Source organism: Carlito syrichta, unplaced genomic scaffold (genome assembly GCF_000164805.1).
Source record: "Carlito syrichta isolate Samal-C Ts95f unplaced genomic scaffold, Tarsius_syrichta-2.0.1 Scaffold140504, whole genome shotgun sequence".
Taxonomy (NCBI): Eukaryota; Metazoa; Chordata; class Mammalia; order Primates; family Tarsiidae; genus Carlito; species Carlito syrichta.
The window spans coordinates 19,236-39,705 of record NW_007084600.1 but is presented as its reverse complement, the minus strand read 5'-3'; the positions used below and the strand labels follow the sequence as shown (position 1 = coordinate 39,705).

The window sequence follows — 20,470 nt, the reverse complement described above, 5'->3', positions numbered from 1 at the left end:
ATTGGGAACGCTGGGACAAGGGTTCTCCAAGTCCCAAAGCAAGAGCCGGCCACAACTTCGGGAGCGGTGGCGCCTTCCTGGGAGAGGGTCCCAAGCCTGGCAGAGGTGGGACAGGCAGAAAAGGAGGGGCTCCGTCGTCAGGCGGCTCCGAGGTCAAATCTCAGCTCTGGCCATCTCCCTGCAGAGCACTCTGCCTAAGAGTGCCCACCCAGTTCCTACCTGGTCACATAGCTTGTGCTCCCCCTACCTGGAGCTGCAGCTGGGAGCCTCACTGTGTCGCTTTCAATCCACCCACAGAGAAGAGCAAACTTGTCAGAGTCTGTCCAGGAGCCACCTGCTTCCCCCGTGACTGTACCACACACAGCTACCAGCCGGGCAGGGATGGAGCACTGCATTCAGGGAGCACTTCTGGGTACATTCACCCTTCATAACTCTGCAAGCGCTGCTCCTTATCATCGCCACATAACAGATGAGGAGATAGGACCAGAGAACTCGAGCAACTTGCCTGTAGTCTGCTAAGGAACATTTTCTACCACACAAGAGGTAGAAAACACATTCGAGCTATTGTCCCATCCATACCAAAGTCTTCACACCTTCTGAGAATAGTAATAATGGCAGGTGAGTGTTAGTCACTCCTTCCTTCCCCTCTCTCTGCCAAATGTATACCTGACAGCTCATCATTCATTCATGTATTCATTCAACTAATATTTATTGACCTCTACTATGCAAGGCACAGGAATGTGCAAGGCACAGGAATGTGTTGACAAATAAAACAGATATGTGTCTCCTCTCAGGGAGGTAAAAAATGTTGACACTCCCCGCCCCCCACTGGAAACAGGAGGCAGCTGAGGCTCAGAAGGTAACACGACTTGTCCAAGGTCAAACAGCTTGTCAGGTTGGAGCTGAGATTCAAACCAGGGTCGCAGGCCTCCGAACTACTACTTGGCTACCTCACACAAAGAGAAGTTAGAAGTAAGAATGGAGGAAGGAGCCAATTCGGCCATGTGGTGAAGGGGCGAGCACTGCTCCCTTTAGAAGTCCCCAAGAAGGAGGTTATAGAATCAGACCCAAGATGACAGCCATTTTCATGTACTGTAGCCTCAAGTCATGCACCAAATAATATAACACTTTCAGAAACTTGTTCATCCCAAGTCATCTCAAAGTATTTTCTTATTATCACAGTAATACATACTCACCATGGGTATTTTAGGAAACTGAGAATGAGGGAGAAGCCTAATCCATAATCCCACTAACTTCAGGCCCCTGCTGGTAACATTTGGAAGTGTCTCCTTCCAGTCTTTCCTGTGCACAGATTGTGTGTGTGTTTGTTTTACACTTTTGAGATTGTATTGACTCTAGTCTTTAATCCCTCTTTTTTTCTCTTGGATAAAAACCATAAATGATCTTAAATGGGTTATCAAAATGACAGCTGCCACTTATGGAGACCTGACTCTGTGGCAGGCACTGAGTGAAGGATTTTCTACACCGTATCTCCCTTATTCCTCAAAAGAACATCTGCTCCATTTTAGAAATGAAGGAGCAGAGAGTCGAAGATCACCTAGTTGTCCGCAAGGTTGGCATCTACGTTGGCACCAGAACCCATGCTCTTACTCACTGGGCTGTGAGGTCCCCTCTGTGGAATAACTCATGCTCAGCCATGCCTGGAAAGCCACACAGCCCTGTAGCAAAAGTTCACCTACAGCCTGTTCCCCGTATCCTAGCTGGAGCTCAGGCCAGGTTCCTCGGAAGGGAGAAAAGCATCCCTCTGCAGCGTAGACAAGAGGGCACCTGCCCAGGTGCCTGTGGACATCAGCAACTATGCTGCTCTACAGCCAGAGGGGGAGCCACAGCCTCCATCCCTGCTTCTGCCAGACAGAGTTGCCAGTTCAAACACAGGGCGTTCAGCTCCATTTGAATCTCAGGTAAACAACAATTGGGATTTTAGTGTGTGTTCCAAATACTGCATGGAATATCCTTATGCTAATAAATTATTCCTTGCTTATCTTGATTCAAATTTAGCTGGGCATGTGGAATTTTTATTTGCTACATCTGGAAACCACACTGCCAGGAGTAATGGAAGTTAGTGTGGCTTAAAGGTACGGTCTGTGCAGGTTCATCCTCTGCACGTGCGCGCGCGCACACACACACACACACACACACACACACACTCACCCTCCCTCTCCCCACCCCTGGATACACTGTCCTCTTGTCTACCTACAAGGGAATTAAAATGTGCTGGAGGTAGTGGCACCCAGGGTCCTTCTGCAGCTAAGAGACCACATTAATCATGCCTAATTGCAGCTGGGTGGAAAGCCAGCTTTCTGAAACAAGACTCTCAATTCTTCCCACCCCCTCACACTTTCCTGTTTTCACGCTTGAAATCCCTCCACTGGGTAAATTCTTCCCGGTTCAAACTTGTTGTAAAGGCAACTCTCATTCCTTCTATAATCTCTCCACGGATCCCATGACAGGTTTTTCTGCCAATACAGCTTCTCCCCCCAAGTCCTTTCAGCAGAGCATGCTTCAGGGGTGAGGGCGCTGTTTGATCCTAGGGCTGTTTTGTGGGTGGCTTCTCAGAATCCTCACTGAGGCCTTGAAAGGGGGCCTTGGAGATCTGGACTGAATGTAGGGCCAAGGAGGAAGTTTTGAGTTTCCATGGAAACTTCTTGTTTGGGAAAGGGGGCAAGATGAAAGGAGAGCTGAAGCCCAGCCCACTACAAATGCAGGAAAATTCCCTGGGGACTGCCTTGCCTGGTCTTCACAGTCCCCCTTCCTCTGGGCTTCTCTGGGTCCCAAGAAATCAGACCTCAAAGGGACAGGAGGGGAGTGTAGGAGAGGTGTGCTCTGCCTGTGGAATTCCCTTCAGTGCTCCAGCCCACCAGAGTCTTGTCTTTTGGAATACTGGAGAGACCGCCAGGGAAAGCCACACAGCAGGAGGCAGGCAGCAGCTGGGGCTTGAATTCTGCCATTACCTGGAGGCAATTCCTCAAAGGCTCATTTGTTCAGAGGGCCTCTATCTTCCCATATTTAATATGGACACAACTGAACCAAATGGGATTCATAACTGGCCACAGTTGGTTGGAAAAGGTTGCTGTTGCTCATATTTTTTATCTTTAGAGCTTTTTTCTGATAAAAAGAGCAATATGTGCTTGGATTTGTGTTGTGTTGTTGTTGTTAAGCCACAGATATCACAGAAATATAGTGACAAAATAGAATGACCTGTAATTTTATGCTGTAGAACAGTGGTTCTCAAACCCTTTCGTGTAAAGGAACCCCCGCGGAGTATATTAAAAATCCAGCCTTCTGACAGAGCCTTCGAAGAGCAGGTCCTAGTGACTCATTCTTTTTTTTTTTTTTTTTTTGAGTTGGAGTCTCACTAGGTCGCCCAGACTGGAGTGCAGTGGCCACTTCCGGCCACCGCAGCCTCGACCTGCTGGGCTCCCGCGATCCTTCCGCCTCAGCCTTCCAAGTAGCCGGAATTACAGGCATACGCTACCATGCCCAGCTGATTTTTTGATTTATTGTAGAGATGAGGTCTCGCTGCCCAGGCGGGTCTCGAACCCACGGGCTCAGGCAATCCACTCACCTCAGCCTCCCAAAGGTACGGGATTACAGGCTGAGCCATCGAGCCCGGCGTGACTCATTCTTAACACTTATTTCAAATGACGTCTAGGAATATATGAGGTAAGTTGATCTAAAGCTGCCCTCTGCTAATAGATTGGTGCCTGTGCCTTCAGACTGGTTCTCTACATACTTTTTTTATCTTGTAAAAAGCAGGGGGAGGGGGTCCTACTACATGTAATTTTGCAGTTTGATTTTTCACTAAACATCTTCACATTAATGAATAGACATATGTATTGGCTTTATTGGCTATACCCATTATGGAGTGTAGCCTAGTCTCTTATTGATGGGGTGTGGCATGGGAAATGGTTGTTGACCACTGATCTCATAGACAGTTGCAAGTGCACTTGGATACACACAGCAGGATGGTGCCACAACAAGCTCAGAGATGTCAAGGTTTTTGGTACCTTCAGATCAACAATAGTTACTGAGCGCCTCGGTACTGGGACAGGAGTACTGAGGAAGATAAGGTGGCGTTCCTGCCCTGGGGTTGGTTGGCTGATGGGTTTTACAGTGTGAGAAGAGCTTTCCTGGAAGAAGCACATTTAGTCCCAACTGCCCAGGGAAAATGATGCCCAACCTCAGAGGACTCCTGCCCATCTCTCCTGGCTCTCAATTGCACGTTCCTCTGGAGTAAGCTGGAGGATGGGCTTCTGTCTTCTCTGGGGGTAAGCAGAAGCTGTCAGATGTCCCCCGCCCCAGGATCTTTCTTAGCTACCTGTCAGAAGGCACTGAGGTTGGTTCAGGTAAGCCACTGGAGACCCTTGAGACCCTGGGAATTGCCCAAAATACTTGTGTGCAGAGCAGCACAACATGTGGAAGGAACCAGGGACACCAAAGAGTGATTTGATGAGAATTTAGTTGTCCTCTTCTACCATGAGAGTTTAGTGACACTAGGACACAGCAGGACGGAAAGCTGAGGGGTCACCCATTCAAAGCACCTCAAGAGAAGGAGAATTTGGAAGAAGAAACAAAAAGGACAACTGTTTTCTGTTGTTTCCAGAAAATTGTTTTAACCTGAGAATCTGTGACCCTCTAAGTTTAAGTGGATTCAGAATGGTGGGCTTGGCCAAAGCTCCCTGGACATCCCTGCCCTACCCTCTCCCCTTTCAACCCAGTGTCCCAGCTCCCTCCCTCCTCGCTTGCTCCCTCCCTCCTCGCTTCCTCCCTCCAACACCGCAGCCCTGCTGGCCTTTCTATCATACCAAGCTCCATCCACCCAGGGCCCCTTCCACTGGCTGTTCCCACTCCTTGAGTGCTCTTCCATATGTATGATCTTCACGTGGCTGAGTCCTTGTGATTCAGCTTCCCTAAAACGTCACCTCCTCAGTGTCTACCCCTCCTTGGCTCCCAGTCACTCCCTTTCCCCTCCACCAGTCTTACTTCCATCATAGCATTCATCATAGGTTGACTTGTTCCTGTGTGTCTCCTCACTGTCCGAGTCCTTCCTTGAATGTAGGTTCCCTGAGGACAGAGACATGGCCTGTGTCATTCACACTCTATCCCCATCCCTTGGAACAGTGCCAGGAATACAGTGGGTACTCAGTAAATGTTTGTTAAATGAATACATACTATAGACCAAAGAGGGCACAAGGCTGCACTTTTTTTTTAAGTGAGAAAGTGGGATTTATTGAGAGGACAGAGAAGCTCCCACAGTGGGAGGGGACCCGAAGGGGTTGCCCCAAGGCTGCACTTTTAATGCTTCCATTCACGTTCCATGTGTGTCCTGAGCCTCTGGACTCAGCCCACCAAGACACCACGAGAAAGTAAAGTTGGGGTGAAGGCCATATTTAACTGGTAGACCCCAGCTTCCTCACTGGGGGACCAGGATAATGCTAGAAAATAGAAGGCCCTTTCCCATGTTCAGGTGAAAGTAGATTCTGAAATTAGGAGGATGCCCCCATTATCTGCAAGCACCCAGCTTGCCTTGGGGATCCACACACATTCTTTATTCCTATTTTCACACGTTCATTCATCGAGCCATCAGGTGTGGAATCCGGATTCCCTAGGCACGATGTGCTATACTGGGCCCTGCCCTCAGGTCATGTAGAGTCCAGTTCTCTCTTTGGGAAAAGTCGTATTTACCAAGCAAGGACTCCATGCTGTCACTAGTGTCATCTCATCCATGCTGTCTTCCAACTGCCCTGGCATGCTCCGCATTTGACAAACACAAACCAAGGCTCAGAGACGTGGAGTGGCTGCCCAGGGGCTGGTGCCAGAGCCCAGGCTGACCCATGAGCCTGCTGGGGCCTAGGCACGAGCACTTCCATACCCTCTCCTGTGCAAGGTCCTCCTGGCTCCTCCATGAAGTTCAGATGAAGTTCAGGGTATCAGGTAAATTGCGTGCATGGAGTTTTCAACCTATCAGGGAATGACCAAGAACTGACCCCATGCTAGGTGGCTTCCCCTCCCTGCACGCCCCCACCCCTTACACCTCAACAGCTGTTTTCTCCTGAGCAGTTCTCACTGCAGCAGGAAGCTTGGCTTCCCCTTCCATCAAGAAATGCTGGAATCCACTCTGGCTTGACCCTCCCATGAGAAACAAGGGAAATTCCTTTAAGTGAGCCGCCTCGCTCCAAACAAAGCTTGGCGTGTTTCTTATTCCTCGTCGGTCTAACAAAATAGGTGTTTATTTGTGCCTCTCAAGCGTGTGGCTTGGACATGGTGTTCCGCATCGTGGAAGTGGCCCTGCACCAAGTGAAATATCCGTTACTATAGTAACAGTTCCTTTTTATTGATACCAGAATAAACAGGAATGCAAAGGCTGCCTCACTTGTTGGCACATTCCAGCTGCCTCCCATCCCCAGGGGCTTAAGAACCGCCCCTTAGAGGCAGCCCTCCTTGCTCGCCTGGGACTTCCCGGTGGAGTGAAGAACCCAGCGGCACCGCTCCTGACTTCCCTTCCCAAGGACTCGCCGGCCTGCGAAGTAAGGCCATTTCTTTTCTGTTTCACCTGCTGTCGAGTGAGCTGGGAGCTGTTTGGGAGGAGGTGGAAGGGAAGGAGGGCAGACCTCGGGCACTGCAGTGGGCTGTCAGGAGAGCTGAGTGCTCTGAGTTTAGGTCCTGGGGCTAGGTCACCGAATCCATAAAATGACAAGGGGGATGCCTCCTGGCACCCTGGACTTCAGAAAAAGGTTAGGAGATTAAGTGAACACCCAGATATAGCTCTACCTTCTTGTTAATTGTTTTCTTCTCAATCCTCAGATGAATCTGAATTAATGTATGACATGGCCTCACCTAAGTTGACTGTCACACAACTTGGGGTGGGGTTCATCCTCTTAATAACTGATCGACAGAATGCCAGAGTGCTGCAGAGTGGCACACCTGAGAGAACACAGGTTTTGGCAACAGACAGAGTTTGGCTCAGATTCTGGCTCTTTCATTCTGTGGCTGTGTGGTCTGGGGAAATCAGATGCTCTCTCTGAACCTCAGTTTCTTTATCCATAAAAGGGGGTAATGATAGCCCCCACCTCCTCAGTCTGTTGTAAGAATTTCAAGAGCTAAGGCTGCTAGGTGCTTAGCATAGTTCATGGCATACAGCAAGGGCAGGCTAATGTGTTAACTGCTTGCCTTTTGAGTGAATTTGACTTTAGCACTTTACAGTAGAGGGCAATTGTGGGATTGGGCCAGAAATCAGGGCTATAGGATTAGGTGCATTACTTCTTGAAACGGCTACCAAGCCCGGGTGGTTTCTAGCTGCAAGGGAGCATCTCTAGATGGCTTAGACCCTGAGTGACTCTCCTAGCTCTCCGTTGGTGGCAAGTGCTGCTGGGGTCTTCCCCCCAGAGGTGTCTGCCAGGTGGGGTGGCTGGCATCCTGCCCCTGCTGAGCCAGCAGGAATATCTGGTCTGCTGATGCTTGCTCCTGGTCAACTGCACGACGCTGTCCACCAGCCTCGCTGAGGGTCCCCCGGGTCTGGCCCTGGACTCTGTGCCATGGAATTGATTCAAAACCCCAAGTGCCCACACGACCCTCTCCTCACAAAGCAGGAAGTCACAGCAGAGCCAAGGCAGCATGTTCAGGAAGTTTGTCTTGAGTCATTGCATCCAAATGGATATGCAGCTCTGGTGGGGGCTTCCAGGCCCTGTCCAGAGGCTGCTGGGAGATCTGAAGGGGGCTCCCTGATTCTGACCGGTGAAATACACATGGGCACTTTCCCCAGTAAGAGGAAAAAGGCGAGAGGGGTCAGGAAATCCAGTAGCCACGCTTGTCACTTTTACTGAATGTCTCTTTCTCCCTTGCCAGGCGGTATTTTGAAAGCTTCTCTTCCCCTCTGCCTTGCCACCCCCATTAAATGCTGAACTAAAATGACCCCAAGTGTGTTCTGAACCCAACAGCTCTAACAGTGAAGAGGAACAAGGGCAGAGGCAGGGGGCAGAGGGACGAACACTGACTGACAGCCCCGAGAAGGGAAAGCCACCAGCTGGTCCTCTCCTAAACAGACCAGCCAGTGGGCAGACAGCCCTGTGGATTCTAAGTGAAGCCCAAAACTCCTATGGCCTGGCTGGGGCTCCCTAGTGAGAGTTTGTGTTTCGTACGGGCTAGGAATCCTCCAGTTAGCAGTCTCCATGTTCTCATCTATAAAATGGGCTCACACTGTCTCTTCATTGGGGTTTCTCAAGTATCCAGAGAAAGGGATATAACCCTGATTGGTCGACTAATAACCCTGATTTGCCAACTAAAAGACATTTTGTACCTAGAAGACAGTAGAGTGATAGAGCACTGGATTTGGAGTTCAGAGGTCCTGGCTTTGCCATTTACCGCCTGTACACCTTGGGACAAGTAGCTTGACCTCTGAGCCTTGATTTTCTTATCTACAAAATGGTGCAACACAGGCTGCTTCCCAGAGCAACTGTAAGATCCAGATCAAATGTCAGGTGTTCACCACAGGACAGGAGGACCACAGTTTGCCTTCAATGAGCATCATTCAGCCAGACACCAGGCTAAGCACAGCATATGCATTACATTGTTCCACTCTCTGAACAGCTCCATGAGTAGGCTGCTATCCCCACTGTACAGAGTCTCAGAGAGGTTAAGCCATTTGCCCAAGGTAACACAGCTGGCAAGGATTGCCACTATGACTCAAACCCAGTCTGCTTCCTCTGAAACATCTGCTTTAGCTCCTGCTTTACTTGCTCATGTGTCATTTGTTGTAATTGATGCCGTCAAAGGCAGAACCAGAACCACTAGGGCAGGTAAGAGACCAATGGAAGGGACATTAAGGCCTTAGACAGCCTGGGGCCCCACAGCTATTCTCAGGGTAAACTAGGACGTGGGGTTCCATCAGTTCTACTCCCCTTCCATCTTCTTACTGTTCTACCATGGCCGGGGACACAGTGGTTTCAAAGCTGACACCCTAACACAAACTACACCCAGCAGCCTGGTGAGCTCACCTGGGGGTAGTTAGTGACCCCAGCTGAGCCCTGCCTGGTGTGGGGCTGACATCCGTGGAGCCACTAGGAAGGAGCAGGGGACCCCTTGGGTCAGCAGCAGGGGAGGAGCCCAGCCAGAGGCTCTCGATGTCTCCTCTGACCTCTTATTACCACCACCCCCGAAAAAACGAGATCAGCCTCACAATCTGCATATTAAGTGGAATTGTTTGCCCATCCTGTAGTCATCCAAGACACTCAATGGAGCTGTCACCTACTGGCTGCCTCTGCCCCATGCCCAGACAGCATCAAAATTCTATAGAGGAGGGTCCAGAGGTTACAGACCCACCAAGGTCACACAGTTGCTAAGAACTGTGACCTTAATCAGACTCAAAAGAACCAGGCCAATGACAGCTGAAATCACTCAGGCCAAAGCAAAGGAGCTTGTGTTTTGGTGGGTTTTTTCCTAACTCCATGGTTTGCAAAGTTGGCTGACAGTTGGAACCACCTAGGGAGCTTTTACAAATCCCCAAGGCCACACTGCCCCCAGGCCAATTAAATCAGAATCCCTGTGGTGGGACTCAGACACTGGCATTTTTAAAACTTCCCCTGATGTGCAGCCAAGGTTAAGATCCCCCGATTTAACCAGTGCTGTTTTTGAGGGTGTGAAAGCTCAATCCAGGACTAGGAATAGGATGTATTAATAGTAATTACTAGTAACAGCTAACAGGTCACACTGCAATCCCAGGGGCACCATGCACAGTTTAATCTACAAGAGTTGAGGACTTGGAGTTGTGCAGTGCACAACTCGCCTGGCTGCACGTGGCAGTCCTGGTAGCCAACACCAAGCCCCTAACTCTGTACTATGCATTTGCCAAGCATCTTGCAAGTACCACATTGTTTATTATGCAAAAACCTCATGAAGAAGGATTCTACTGTAATGCCTGCTTTACAGAGAAGGAAACACCAGATCGAAAGCAGCTGTCCCACCTCCTCAACTCTGCTGTTCTGGCAAAAAAGCAGTTGTAGACCATAAGTAATAGTGGGCGTGGCTGTGTTCCAGGGTGGTAGATTTGGCCCAAACGCTGTAGTTTTCAAACTCCAGCTCCAGACGGGAGGTGAACTTGCCCTAGGCTAAGAAGGGACAGAGCAGAGATGCAAGTCCAGGTCTGAATGACTCCAGCATCTGTCTCAACGTCCATCTGTCTCTTCTGCATTTCTTTGACAGCAAGTGAAGAATATTAACGAGCCACTTCACTTTCTCCTTCTCAGTTGGCCTGTTCCCCTCCTCAGCCAGCTCTTCCTTTGGGGGTTTACCTTTTTCTCTTCAGAGATTCCCAAATGCCCACCTCACCTCTTCCAGCCACCATGGCCACTTCCCCAGGTGCCGAGTCTTGGGTCTCTCAGGACACCCGCGTAGCCTTGGGGACGACCACAGACCTCTGCCTCTGGAGGCCCAGCCGCCCCATGGGACAACCTGGACTTCCTGGCCTCACACCTATACTTTGCTGAGCTGCCTCTTTGTGACAGGTCCTGTGTGAGGCTCTTACACAGAGCCCTCATTTAATTAATTAAAGGGCAGGCAGGCTGGTCAGCAGTTCTCTAAGCCTTGAGGAAGAGAACTTGAGGGAGAGGCCTGAGGCAGCACCCCGCCTCACCCTACACACGTGTCCAAGGATCGCATTTGTGTCATTTGCTGGTGTTCAACTCCCTGAGTGGCAAAGGCCACAGTTCTCCCCGCCACAGCTCTGAGTTAAAGAACCAGCCACATCTTCCAGGGTCCCTGCCTCACCCACCACCCCACTCCCGCCTCAGGGAAACACCAGCACCCACAGCTCACCACTGATTTAATTTAAGAAAAAAAAAAAAGGTCTGGAGCAGATCCTCTAGCCAGAGATGCCACCAGCTAGACCTAGGTTGCAGGACTGGCTACATAATATGAGGGCCCAGAGCAAAATAAAAACGCCGGCCTGCTTGTTTAAAATGTAGCAAGAATTTCAGGATGCCAGCAGCAGAAGGTTGAACCAAACAGGGCCCCTCTTCCTAGGCTGACCCTGAAGGACTGGGGCCCCCTGTGACGGTGGGGTCTGACCCCAGGGTGGCCAACCCATGAGCTGGCTGAGGACTCATGGGGTAGAGTCTCTCTGCCCGGCCATCAGAGGCTTTTTCTCAGGAATTTAACAGGAGACAGAAAGAGACTGCCCACTAGAGTGAAGGAAACCCAAGTCATACAAAAGTCCCAAGGCCTGCTGACAGTTTTCCCCACACAGCAGCTAGGGTGACCTTTTTCCAGTTGAATCCAAGCGCTCTTTCCCCGCCTTGAACCCACCCGTCCACCCTCACTCCAGACGCTCTCCCGGCCGGCCACACCGCTCACGCCACTCCAGGCACACTATGTCTTTTTGTTCCCCGAACAGACCCAGCTTGTTCAAGGTACATGAGTCACACAAGCTGTACTCTAGGCCCCAAATGGCCTCCCTCCTCAACTCCTCACTCTCAACCGTCAGACAATACTGTCGCCTCCTCAGAGAGACCCTCCCCGCACCTGGCTGCAGGTGGGTCCTCAGTCTCCATTGGAAACCATGGCCACTTGTCGTTATTTTTATTGGTTTGTGTCAGTGTTTGCTGTGTGCTTTCCTAGCAGAGCATCAGTTCTGTGAGAGCAGGGACCTTGTTTGTGCAGTTCCCTTCTGCGTCCAGTGTCTACCACAGTGCCTGGAAAAGTATGGGAACTCAGACATCCGTGGAATGTATGACTGTTTCTATTATTATGCACTTTCTCAATGGTCATTCCCATCGCCCAGGAGCTGTTGACTTTGTGTACTTATTTTGTCTCTGGCCACATGATTGAACTCTCTCATTTGTTCCAAATGCTCTTCTTGTTCACCCATTTGGGAAGTCTGGGTATATAGCTATATCGATGCAAATATTAATGCTGCTGTCTCCTTTCCTAAAGCTATCCATCTTATTTCTGTTTCCTGCCTTATCACTCTGGCAATGTGCAGTGAGTTCTTTTAAAGATGTGACTGATGAAAAGTGTGTGGCTCTCGGAGGTCTGGGGCAGAGAGGGACTAAGAACAGGTTAAATAGCCAGGAAACTACAGTAGTTATTAAAGTGTGGTGTGAGGCCAGGTGCAGTGCCTCATACCTACAATCCCAGTACTTTGGGAGGCCAAGGCAAGAGAATTGTATAAGCCCAGGAGTTTGAGACCAGCCTGGCAACATAGTGAGACCTCAACTCTACGAAAAAATAAAATAAAAATTAGTCCAGTGTGATGGTGTGCACCTGTAGTCCTAGCTACTCAGGAGGCAGAGGTGGGAGGATTGCCTGAGCCCAGGAGGTTGAGGCTGCAGTGAGCTATAATTGTGCCACTGCATGCCGGCCTGGTCAACTGTGAGACCCCCAACTCAATAAATGAATGAGTGTGTGGTGTGACCATGACTTGTAGTGGTGAGAGCTGAGGGCATGGGAAGGGAAGAGTGTCACTGAGAATTACCCAAGGGTTTAGTGGAAATTGGTGATGGGAATAGGCAACACAATAGGGGAAAAATTAAAAAGCCCCAATCTGAATCAGGGTATCCTAAGGTATTGGCTCCCAGACAACTAGATCCCAGAAAAGAAGAAAACTTCCATACTAGCCGGGCATGGTGACTCACATCTATAATCCCAACACTTTGGGAGGCCAAGGTGAGAGGATTGCCTGAGCCCAGGAGTTCAAGACCAGCCTGGTCAACATGGCAAGACCTTGTCTCTACAATTTAAAAAAAGAAAGAAAACTAGGTGTCACGCGTGTGCACCTGTAGTTCAAGCTACCTGGTTGGCAGAAGGATCTTCTGATCCCAGCAGGTACTCCAGCCTGGCAGAATGAGACTCCAACTCAAAAAAAAAAAAGTAAGAAAAAATATCCACACTAAAAATAAGAGGCAGGCAAGTTGATATAGCCAACTGTTTATTTTGTCAAGTGCCCATTTCAAAGTACCTGCCAAATACTATCTTGATCATTTTTTAAGGACCTAAAAATGAGGAAGGATATAACCTGAAAGTAAACTGCCTTATGAAAAAGATGAGAAAAAATAAATAAGAATTCTCATTTTAGAAATGGCTCTGAGAATGTGTGCCTGAGAAAAAATTAGCAGATATGTTTCTGTGCTCTGACTCTTCATCTGGCTACATCTAAAATATCTTTTAGTAATTAGCACTCTTCCCAGTTTACACAGCACCTTTGCATATGTGGTCTTACTTAACCCTCCTAACAGCACCCTGTCCTGGGTGATAACAGAAATGCCAAACGTGTGTCTGGAAGCTACCATGGGACAGTCTCCCAGGGGATACCCCCGGCATGTACCCCAGCAAACTCCCTCCTCTGTACCTTCTGACCCCAGCAAGTCGTCAGTCACTTCTAGGTTTTCACACGGACCGCCATCCCTATCCAGTTCACCTGGAGAGCCATTTGTCCATAAAACTGCATCTGAGCTGGGAATGGCTTCCACGCTAGTATGGGGAGGAGATGAGTGTCTGTCCACAGGCCACATGGTGGTCCTCAAGAGGGGTACCACTCCCTCAGCTGCCACATGAAAACCACATGCCTTAGGGCACTATTTCCCAAGACCAAAGCCTCCAAAGTGTTGTGACCAACTACCCACAAATATGCATTGACTGCCTACTGCACACCAGACAGACATTGCCAGTCCCCGGCATAGAGTAGGGGCTCAGCCTCAGAAAAGCTGGACCCATGAAGGGACAAAACTAATGTCAAAATGTTCACTACCATTACTATCAGCGGCTAATGACCAGAAGGTTCTATCTATCTGCTTGAGATTTTTTAAAGCATATTCTCATTCTCATTCTCTCTCCCTGCCCCTCCCCCTTCTCTCTCTCCTGTGTGCGCACACACTTGCTTTTTGGCATTTCAAGCTTGAGAAGCCAGTTTGTAAAAGAGGGAGCCCTTCTGCCTGAATTTTAAGTAAACTGACAAATTTTAAACTGCTGTGGTGGAAGTGAGACCACTGACTGACCAAACATTGACAACCATCCCTTTGTACTCGGAGACACTGAAGTCTCTGGATTTCAGACTCCCCCCTTTGATGTGGAGACACTTCAGGACACTTCCGCAAGGATTTGGCACCATGGCTAGGGAGCTGGGCAGTATAGGGTGATATTTTCTTTTCATCACAGTATTCATCCAAATTATCTTTCACAAGCACATATTACTCTTTTAAAATATCTTCTCCTGGCCGGGCTCAGTGGCTCAGCCTGTAATCCTGCGCTTTGGGAGGGCGAGGTGAGTGAATTGCCTGAGCCCGCGAGTTCGAGACCCGCTTGGGCAATTTGGCGAGACCTCATCTCTACAATAAATCAAAAAATTAGCTGGTCGTGGTAGCGCGCGCCTGTAGTTCCAGCTACTTGGAAGGCTGAGGCAGAAGATCACCGGAGCCCAGCAGGTCAAGGCTGCGGTGGCCGGGAGCGTGCCACTGCACTCCAGTCTGGGCGACAGAGTGAGACTCCAACTCAAAAAAATATATATATCGTTTCCTTTTCTGGTACAAGCTCACTGAAAAACAGAAACTCAAACATAATTCCTTTATAGTGGGGTAAACGTGTTTTCAACGTCAGGCTCAAAAGTATGCACGTGTCAACCCATACTTTGCAGCCCAGTGTCACGTGTCACTTTACTTCTCTACGCCAGATGCTTTACAAGCATCACCTCCAATCCTAACAACCCTGTGTGTACATGCGATTATTATTTCCGTTTTAGAGATGAAGAAACCAAGGCTCAGACGATCAGGTAGCTGGCCCAGACCTACACAGCAGCACCGAGGACCACCTGACATGAAAACCCTTGCCCTCAACTGTGTCCTGGGGGGTGGGTGTGTTGGCAGGCCCAGTTCTGACCCACTCCTCTGCCCATCTCTACAGCCGCCATGTACTCGGAGATCCAGAGGGAGCGGGCGGACATCGGGGGCCTGATGGCCAGGCCAGAATACAGAGATCGGAACCCGGAGCTCATCAAGCCCAAGAAGCTGCTGAACCCTGTGAAGGCCTCCCGCAGCCACCAGGAGTTGCACCGGGAACTGCTCATGAACCACAGGAGGTAGGGACAGAGCCCTACTGCCTGGGCTGGCAAGCACCGCCTCAGGCTTGCAGGGGCTGCAAGAGGCATCCCTGCTGGAAAACCGACCTAGCTATCCTCTCAGGGCTCCTGGAGGCTGAGGAGGGCTGAGGGTGCCCCATATGGTCACCAGCAAAAACTGAAGGCCCAGTTCCCAATGGACCCCTGGAAACCAGAAGGCCCAAAAAAGCCCTGTTCTCCAACCCAGCCACTCACTTCCTGCCCATACTCCAGATGCACTTACTTAGCACCTACTATGTGCTGGACTTTATGTCCAGACCTGAGGGCTACAAAAAGGAATAGAAGCCAGTTCCTGTCCTCACAGCAGGAGACGGATGCGTAACCAGGCAATAAGATAGATGCCTTGATGGGGGTGGAAATGGGCCTGAGACCCCAGAGGAGGAACTAGGGAGGGTTCCAAGATGACCTCGCAGAAGAGGTGCTGCCTCAGCTAAGGACTGAGGGGGACAGGAGTCAGCCATGCTGGGAGGTGGGCGCTGGATATCAGACAGGACAGTGTGGGCAAACGGACAGGAAACACAAGTAGCTCAGTGTGGCTGGGCTGAGATTGTGAAGTGCGGGCCAAGGAGAAGTATGGGCTGGGGAGGGTCTGAAGCAGGGGAGGCACATGGTCTGATCGTTGCTTCCAAAAGGCCTCTCTGGCTGAGTGGGCAATGGGGGTGCTGGGTGATCTTAGTACTCAAAGGGGCATGGGTGCTTCAGAGGCCCAGGATGGTGGTAGGCTGTTCCATGGCAACACTCTGGGGGTGCAATGAGAGAGTCAGCTGGAGGGGCACCTGGGAGGTGGCAGGGCCGGGATGGGGCCATTTGTGAGATGTGAATTGGGGGAGAGGAAGACTCAGCCTCCCCTCAGTACCGGGAACTACCTCCCTGCTCACCAGTGCCGGGATGAAGACGGCAGTGCTTCCCTTGCTCCCTCTGCTGGCCGATTCCGGTATCAGACCCGGGTGAGATCATTCTTGTTTTCAGCTGTGTAACCAACGTTCTAGCAGATAGCCTTTGGTACACTGGGTTGTTTGGGGTTTGGTTTTCACTTCGTATCACAATATGAGCATTTTTATCTGAATTCCTTTTAAAATCATCCCCTTTCATATCAAAAGAAAATCACACAATCAAAAACAAAAGCTTAAAGACAGACCAGAAAAGATATTTGCAATATAAATAAATTATGGTGAAAAAATTATATATACAGAAAAAAATCCAGATATCTTAAAATGAACAAGGAAAGCATGAATAAAAATAATACAGTTAAATCACAAGCGAATAAATGCAAATGGCTGGTGAACATAACAAAAGCTCTTCCATGTGACTGATAATCAAAGAAACCAGTAAAAACCAGATACATTTCTTGCCTGCCAGATTCTCAAATATAAAAAGACTGGCTGGTGATGGGGAGAAATTAATGCTCTTGTACATGACAGACATATAACAGAGGGGATAAGGTTTTTTGTTTTGTTTTGTTTTTGAGTTGGAGTCTCACTCTGTCACCCAGGCTGGAAGGCAGTGGCCGCTCCCGGCCACCGCAGCCTCAACCTGCTGGACTCCAGCGATCCTTCCACCTCAGCCTTCCAAGTAGCCGGAATTACAGGCACGCACTACTACACCCAGCTGATTTTTTGATTTATTGTAGAGATGAGGTCTCTCGCCAAGTTACCCAGGGATAAGGTTTCTAAGGAACAGATAGGAATGTGTACCCAAAATCCTTTAAAAGAGTCTGACCCGGCAATTCCACCTTTAAAGAAACTTATCCTAAGAAAATGACTAAAATGTCATAAAACTTGGTCTCTGCTGTCAGAGGCCCAGGTTCAAATCCTCACTTGGCCCCTTTGTAGTGGTGACTTGGCTGGGTGTCTTCAGCCCTAGGAGCCTCTGTTCTCTGTCAAACGGGACAGTAATGGTTCCACATGTGGGTCACCAGGAGGATTGCATGAGATCATAGTAGGGGCTGGTGCCACCACAGGGTGCAGTCCTGAGGCTAGGGGAGGTGGGAAGGTGAGGGGTCCTCCTGACGGCTTCCTGCTCCCTAGGGGCCTCGGGGTGGACAGCAAGCCAGAGCTGCAGCGAGTCCTGGAGCACCGCCGGCGGAACCAGCTCATCAAAAAGAAGAAGGAGGAGCTGGAGGCCAAGAGGATGCAGTGCCCCTTTGAGCAGGAACTGCTGAGACGGCAGCAGAGGCTGAACCAGGTGGGTGAAGGGCACCCAGCCCAGTCTGAGCCTCCTCCAAGACTGTCTCCTGACAAGAGTCCACCACTGGCCTGAACCCTCACTCTGCCATTGACTTTGCTGTGTGACTTTGGGCCAGTGGCTTCCCCACTCTGAACCTCAGCTTCCTCATTGGCCCAATAGACTACACACTGATCCTGATGTCATTCTTATAACTGTCCTGGAGCCAGGTGGCATTCCTATTTCAACAGTGGGGAACCCAAAGCCTCAGATGAGGTAAGTGATTTGAATCAGGCTTCACAAAGAACACTCAGTCTCATGCTCAGTGCCAGGCTGGTGACAAAACCCATCCCCAGGCTGGTTCTGTCTCCCCACCGAGAGGACCCTTGGCTCAGACTCCATGGGTTTTGAGAATGGGAATCTCCCACCGCCATCCAGTTCATTGCTCTGCTTCTCTCTCTTCCAGCTGGAAAAACCCCCAGAAAAGGAAGAGGACCACGCCCCGGAGTTTATTAAAGTCAGGGAAAACCTGCGGAGAATTGCCACGCTGACCAGTGAGGAGCGGGCGCTGTAGGCCTGTGGGGCTCTGCCACCGCCCCCCCCCCCCCGCCCCCCGGGCCGGACACCCTCCTCCAGCCCTTCTGCACCTGGCATCCCTGGGCCCAGGCCTCAGGAGGTCCCTGATATTCCCACCTGCCCCCATAGAAACGTGTCACCCCTGAGGGCCAGGATCCCCCTGCAGAGGCTGGAGCCCTGCGCCCCTAGGCTTTTTCTTCTGAGCACTCAGCCTCTTCTGCTCCAAGAGGGAAGTGCTTCCCCAGGGCGCCCTCTCTGAACTGGGAAGGAGGGAGAGGCGGCCCTCTGGCTTGTCAAGCCCTGCATTCTGCCCAGGTCTTCCCACCAGGAGCCTCCCAGGCAGTCTTCACAGGGCAACCTGGTCCTAGGTCTCCCCCACCGTGTTTACCTACAGCCAGCAGAGCTTAGCTTCAAGGGCACCTGCCTGAAAGCCACCGGGGGCGGGGAAGGGCAGGGCAGCCCACAGGCAGTCATGTTGCTGGCATCACAACCAGGTAGGAAGGGTACTAACATGGACAGCTTGTTGAGCTTTGCCAGGCTCCCCCTAACACACAACTGGGCTTTAATTTCCTCCTCTGCACAGCCCACTCTGTCCAGGCCTTGTGACTGCACCTAACCAAGGCCGCAGATTCCTGCACCCAGAGGTCTGCAACAGCGCTTCACAAACTTTTCTGTGCATAGAAATGCTGGGGGTCTTATTAACACACAGCTTCTGATTCAGTAGATCTGAGATGGGGCAGAGATTCTGCGTTTCTAACAAGCTCCCAGGTGAGGCCGAGGCTGCTGGTCTGAGGACCCTACTGTAAGCAGCAGAGCTGGGCGTGGGGAGGGCATTCATTGGAAATCTCATCCTTAAAGCTAGCACTGCCCCCCAACTCCCATGGCCCTCTGCCCTGGGGGTTTCCACCCCACCCCTGCAGCCCCAAGGACTCTCCATTCATTATCCACCCCACCCCTAGGACCCCTGCCTGGGAAGACCTTGGCCTAGCAAATTGTGTTGATTGTGTGCTTGTTGTTTTTATCAGAGATGTATATAATTGCCAACCTGCATTCCTTACCAGTGTGATCACACTGTTACGATGCAATTCTAGCCAAAAAAAAGAAAAAAATGTTTTACCTATTCCTACAGCCTTATGGAAAGCAGATGTACAATGATTTCCAACTGGCGTCTGGAAAACTGGTTTGAAGACCCTATTCTTTTTACAGACTGGTCCCCTTTGAGTTGCATTTCCAGTCTTTGTCACCTGAGATCCTCCCTCTCCCCAGGCCAGCTCTGATGAATTCTTCCTCAAGAAACCCTTCCTGTGCAAGACCCAAATATCTTTACCTTTTCTCCTGTCCCATTTTTAAAGATTTGGGAGAGCAAATGAGCCCTGTTTCTTTTCCCCGAACGCATCAGTTAAGGTGACAGAGTAGTGCTGGAAAAGCATCACCTTTCACTCTCCCAGAACTGCCAGAAAGAGCTACCCTTGGGATTCCCTTTGATTCCTGGAAGTAAAGATAGGACCGACAGGAGGAAAGGAATCGCCCTGGTCTCCTCCTAACAGGGTGACTTAAAGGTGATTGCAGATGTCACCTTTTCCTGTGTGTGGTGCCAGCATAGGGGTATGAAGGTAGATAGATCCCCTGCCTATGTGAGTGTGTGTGTGTGTGTGTGTGTGTGTGTGTGTGTGTGTGTGTGTGTGTGTGAGAGTGTGAAGCTTTAAATGGCTCCTGAATGTGACTGTCTTGATGAGAATGTGAGACCGCTGTTTCCAACGTCTGCCAGCTGAGGGCTACACTAAAGATGCCCAACCCCTATATAAGACCACCACTTCCCCCAAAGAAGTGGTCCTTGAGGGTCCATGTGTTGTTCAGGACAAGCAAGACAAAGGGTTCAGATGGAATAGGACCCTCCGAGGAAATGCATGGGGTTTCGCCAGTAGTTCCCAAGGGTGCTCCATGGAGGCCACCAGTCATGGAGATGAAGACCCAGAAGTAGAAGGGTCCTCAAGCAACACATTGTCCAAGGCAGCCACATTGGCCAGGACAGTCAGGCCGACATCCTTGGCTCAGTCTCCAGAGGTCAGTCCCAACTCCATCTCTCTAGCACCTTTCACTGGGAGGCCGTCAATCCAGATTCTCACTGTCTCAGCCTCCTTTTCAACTTGGGAAGACTGTGTAACCAGGTACGGCCAATGAAATTGAAAGGGAAGTCTACAGGGGCTTCTGGGATAAAAAGACACAAGCATGGCTAACACCTCCCTGTCCCTCCCTTCTTCCTGCCTTGATTGAGATTGTGATGCCTGGAGCCACAGCAGCTATCTTATCACCATGAGAAAAAAGCCAAGACAATCATGGGGTCATTGACCCTATCATTATTTGACCAAGCCAATGCCTGCAGCCATCCTTCTTCAGAATCCTTGTAAATAAAAATAAATCCCTCTTTGTTTAAGCAATTGTTGGTCAGTCTCTGTTACTTGCAACCAAAAGCTTTTTTTTTTTTTCAGTTGGAGTCTCACTCTGTCGCCCAGACTGGAGGGCAGTTAGTTACTTAAAAAGAAAGTTGACAAAATACCCTTAGGTGGAAATAAAAAACAGGCCACAGATCAATAAGTATGATTCTGTGTG

The 20,470-nt window shown here is 50.1% G+C and overlaps 1 protein-coding gene across 2 annotated transcripts in view; it reads left to right on the top strand.

Annotated features, from left to right (window-relative positions):
- The window catches only part of FAM107A (family with sequence similarity 107 member A), a 58,417-nt gene extending 38,119 nt beyond the window's left edge, over positions 1-20,298 (top strand). Inside the window, exons 1-4 of one of the 2 annotated variants that reach the window (XM_021708504.1) lie at positions 6,088-6,548; positions 14,908-15,082; positions 17,149-17,305; positions 17,751-20,298. In XM_021708504.1, the coding sequence (XP_021564179.1) occupies positions 14,913-15,082; positions 17,149-17,305; positions 17,751-17,858 (435 nt within the window). In that variant the 5' untranslated portion in view covers positions 6,088-6,548; positions 14,908-14,912 and the 3' untranslated portion in view covers positions 17,859-20,298. Of the gene's footprint in view, positions 1-6,087; positions 6,549-14,907; positions 15,083-17,148; positions 17,306-17,750 lie in introns of those variants that run through there. The other variant, XM_008049928.2, reaches the window with a different exon arrangement.
- Positions 20,299-20,470: the final 172 nt, after the last annotated feature.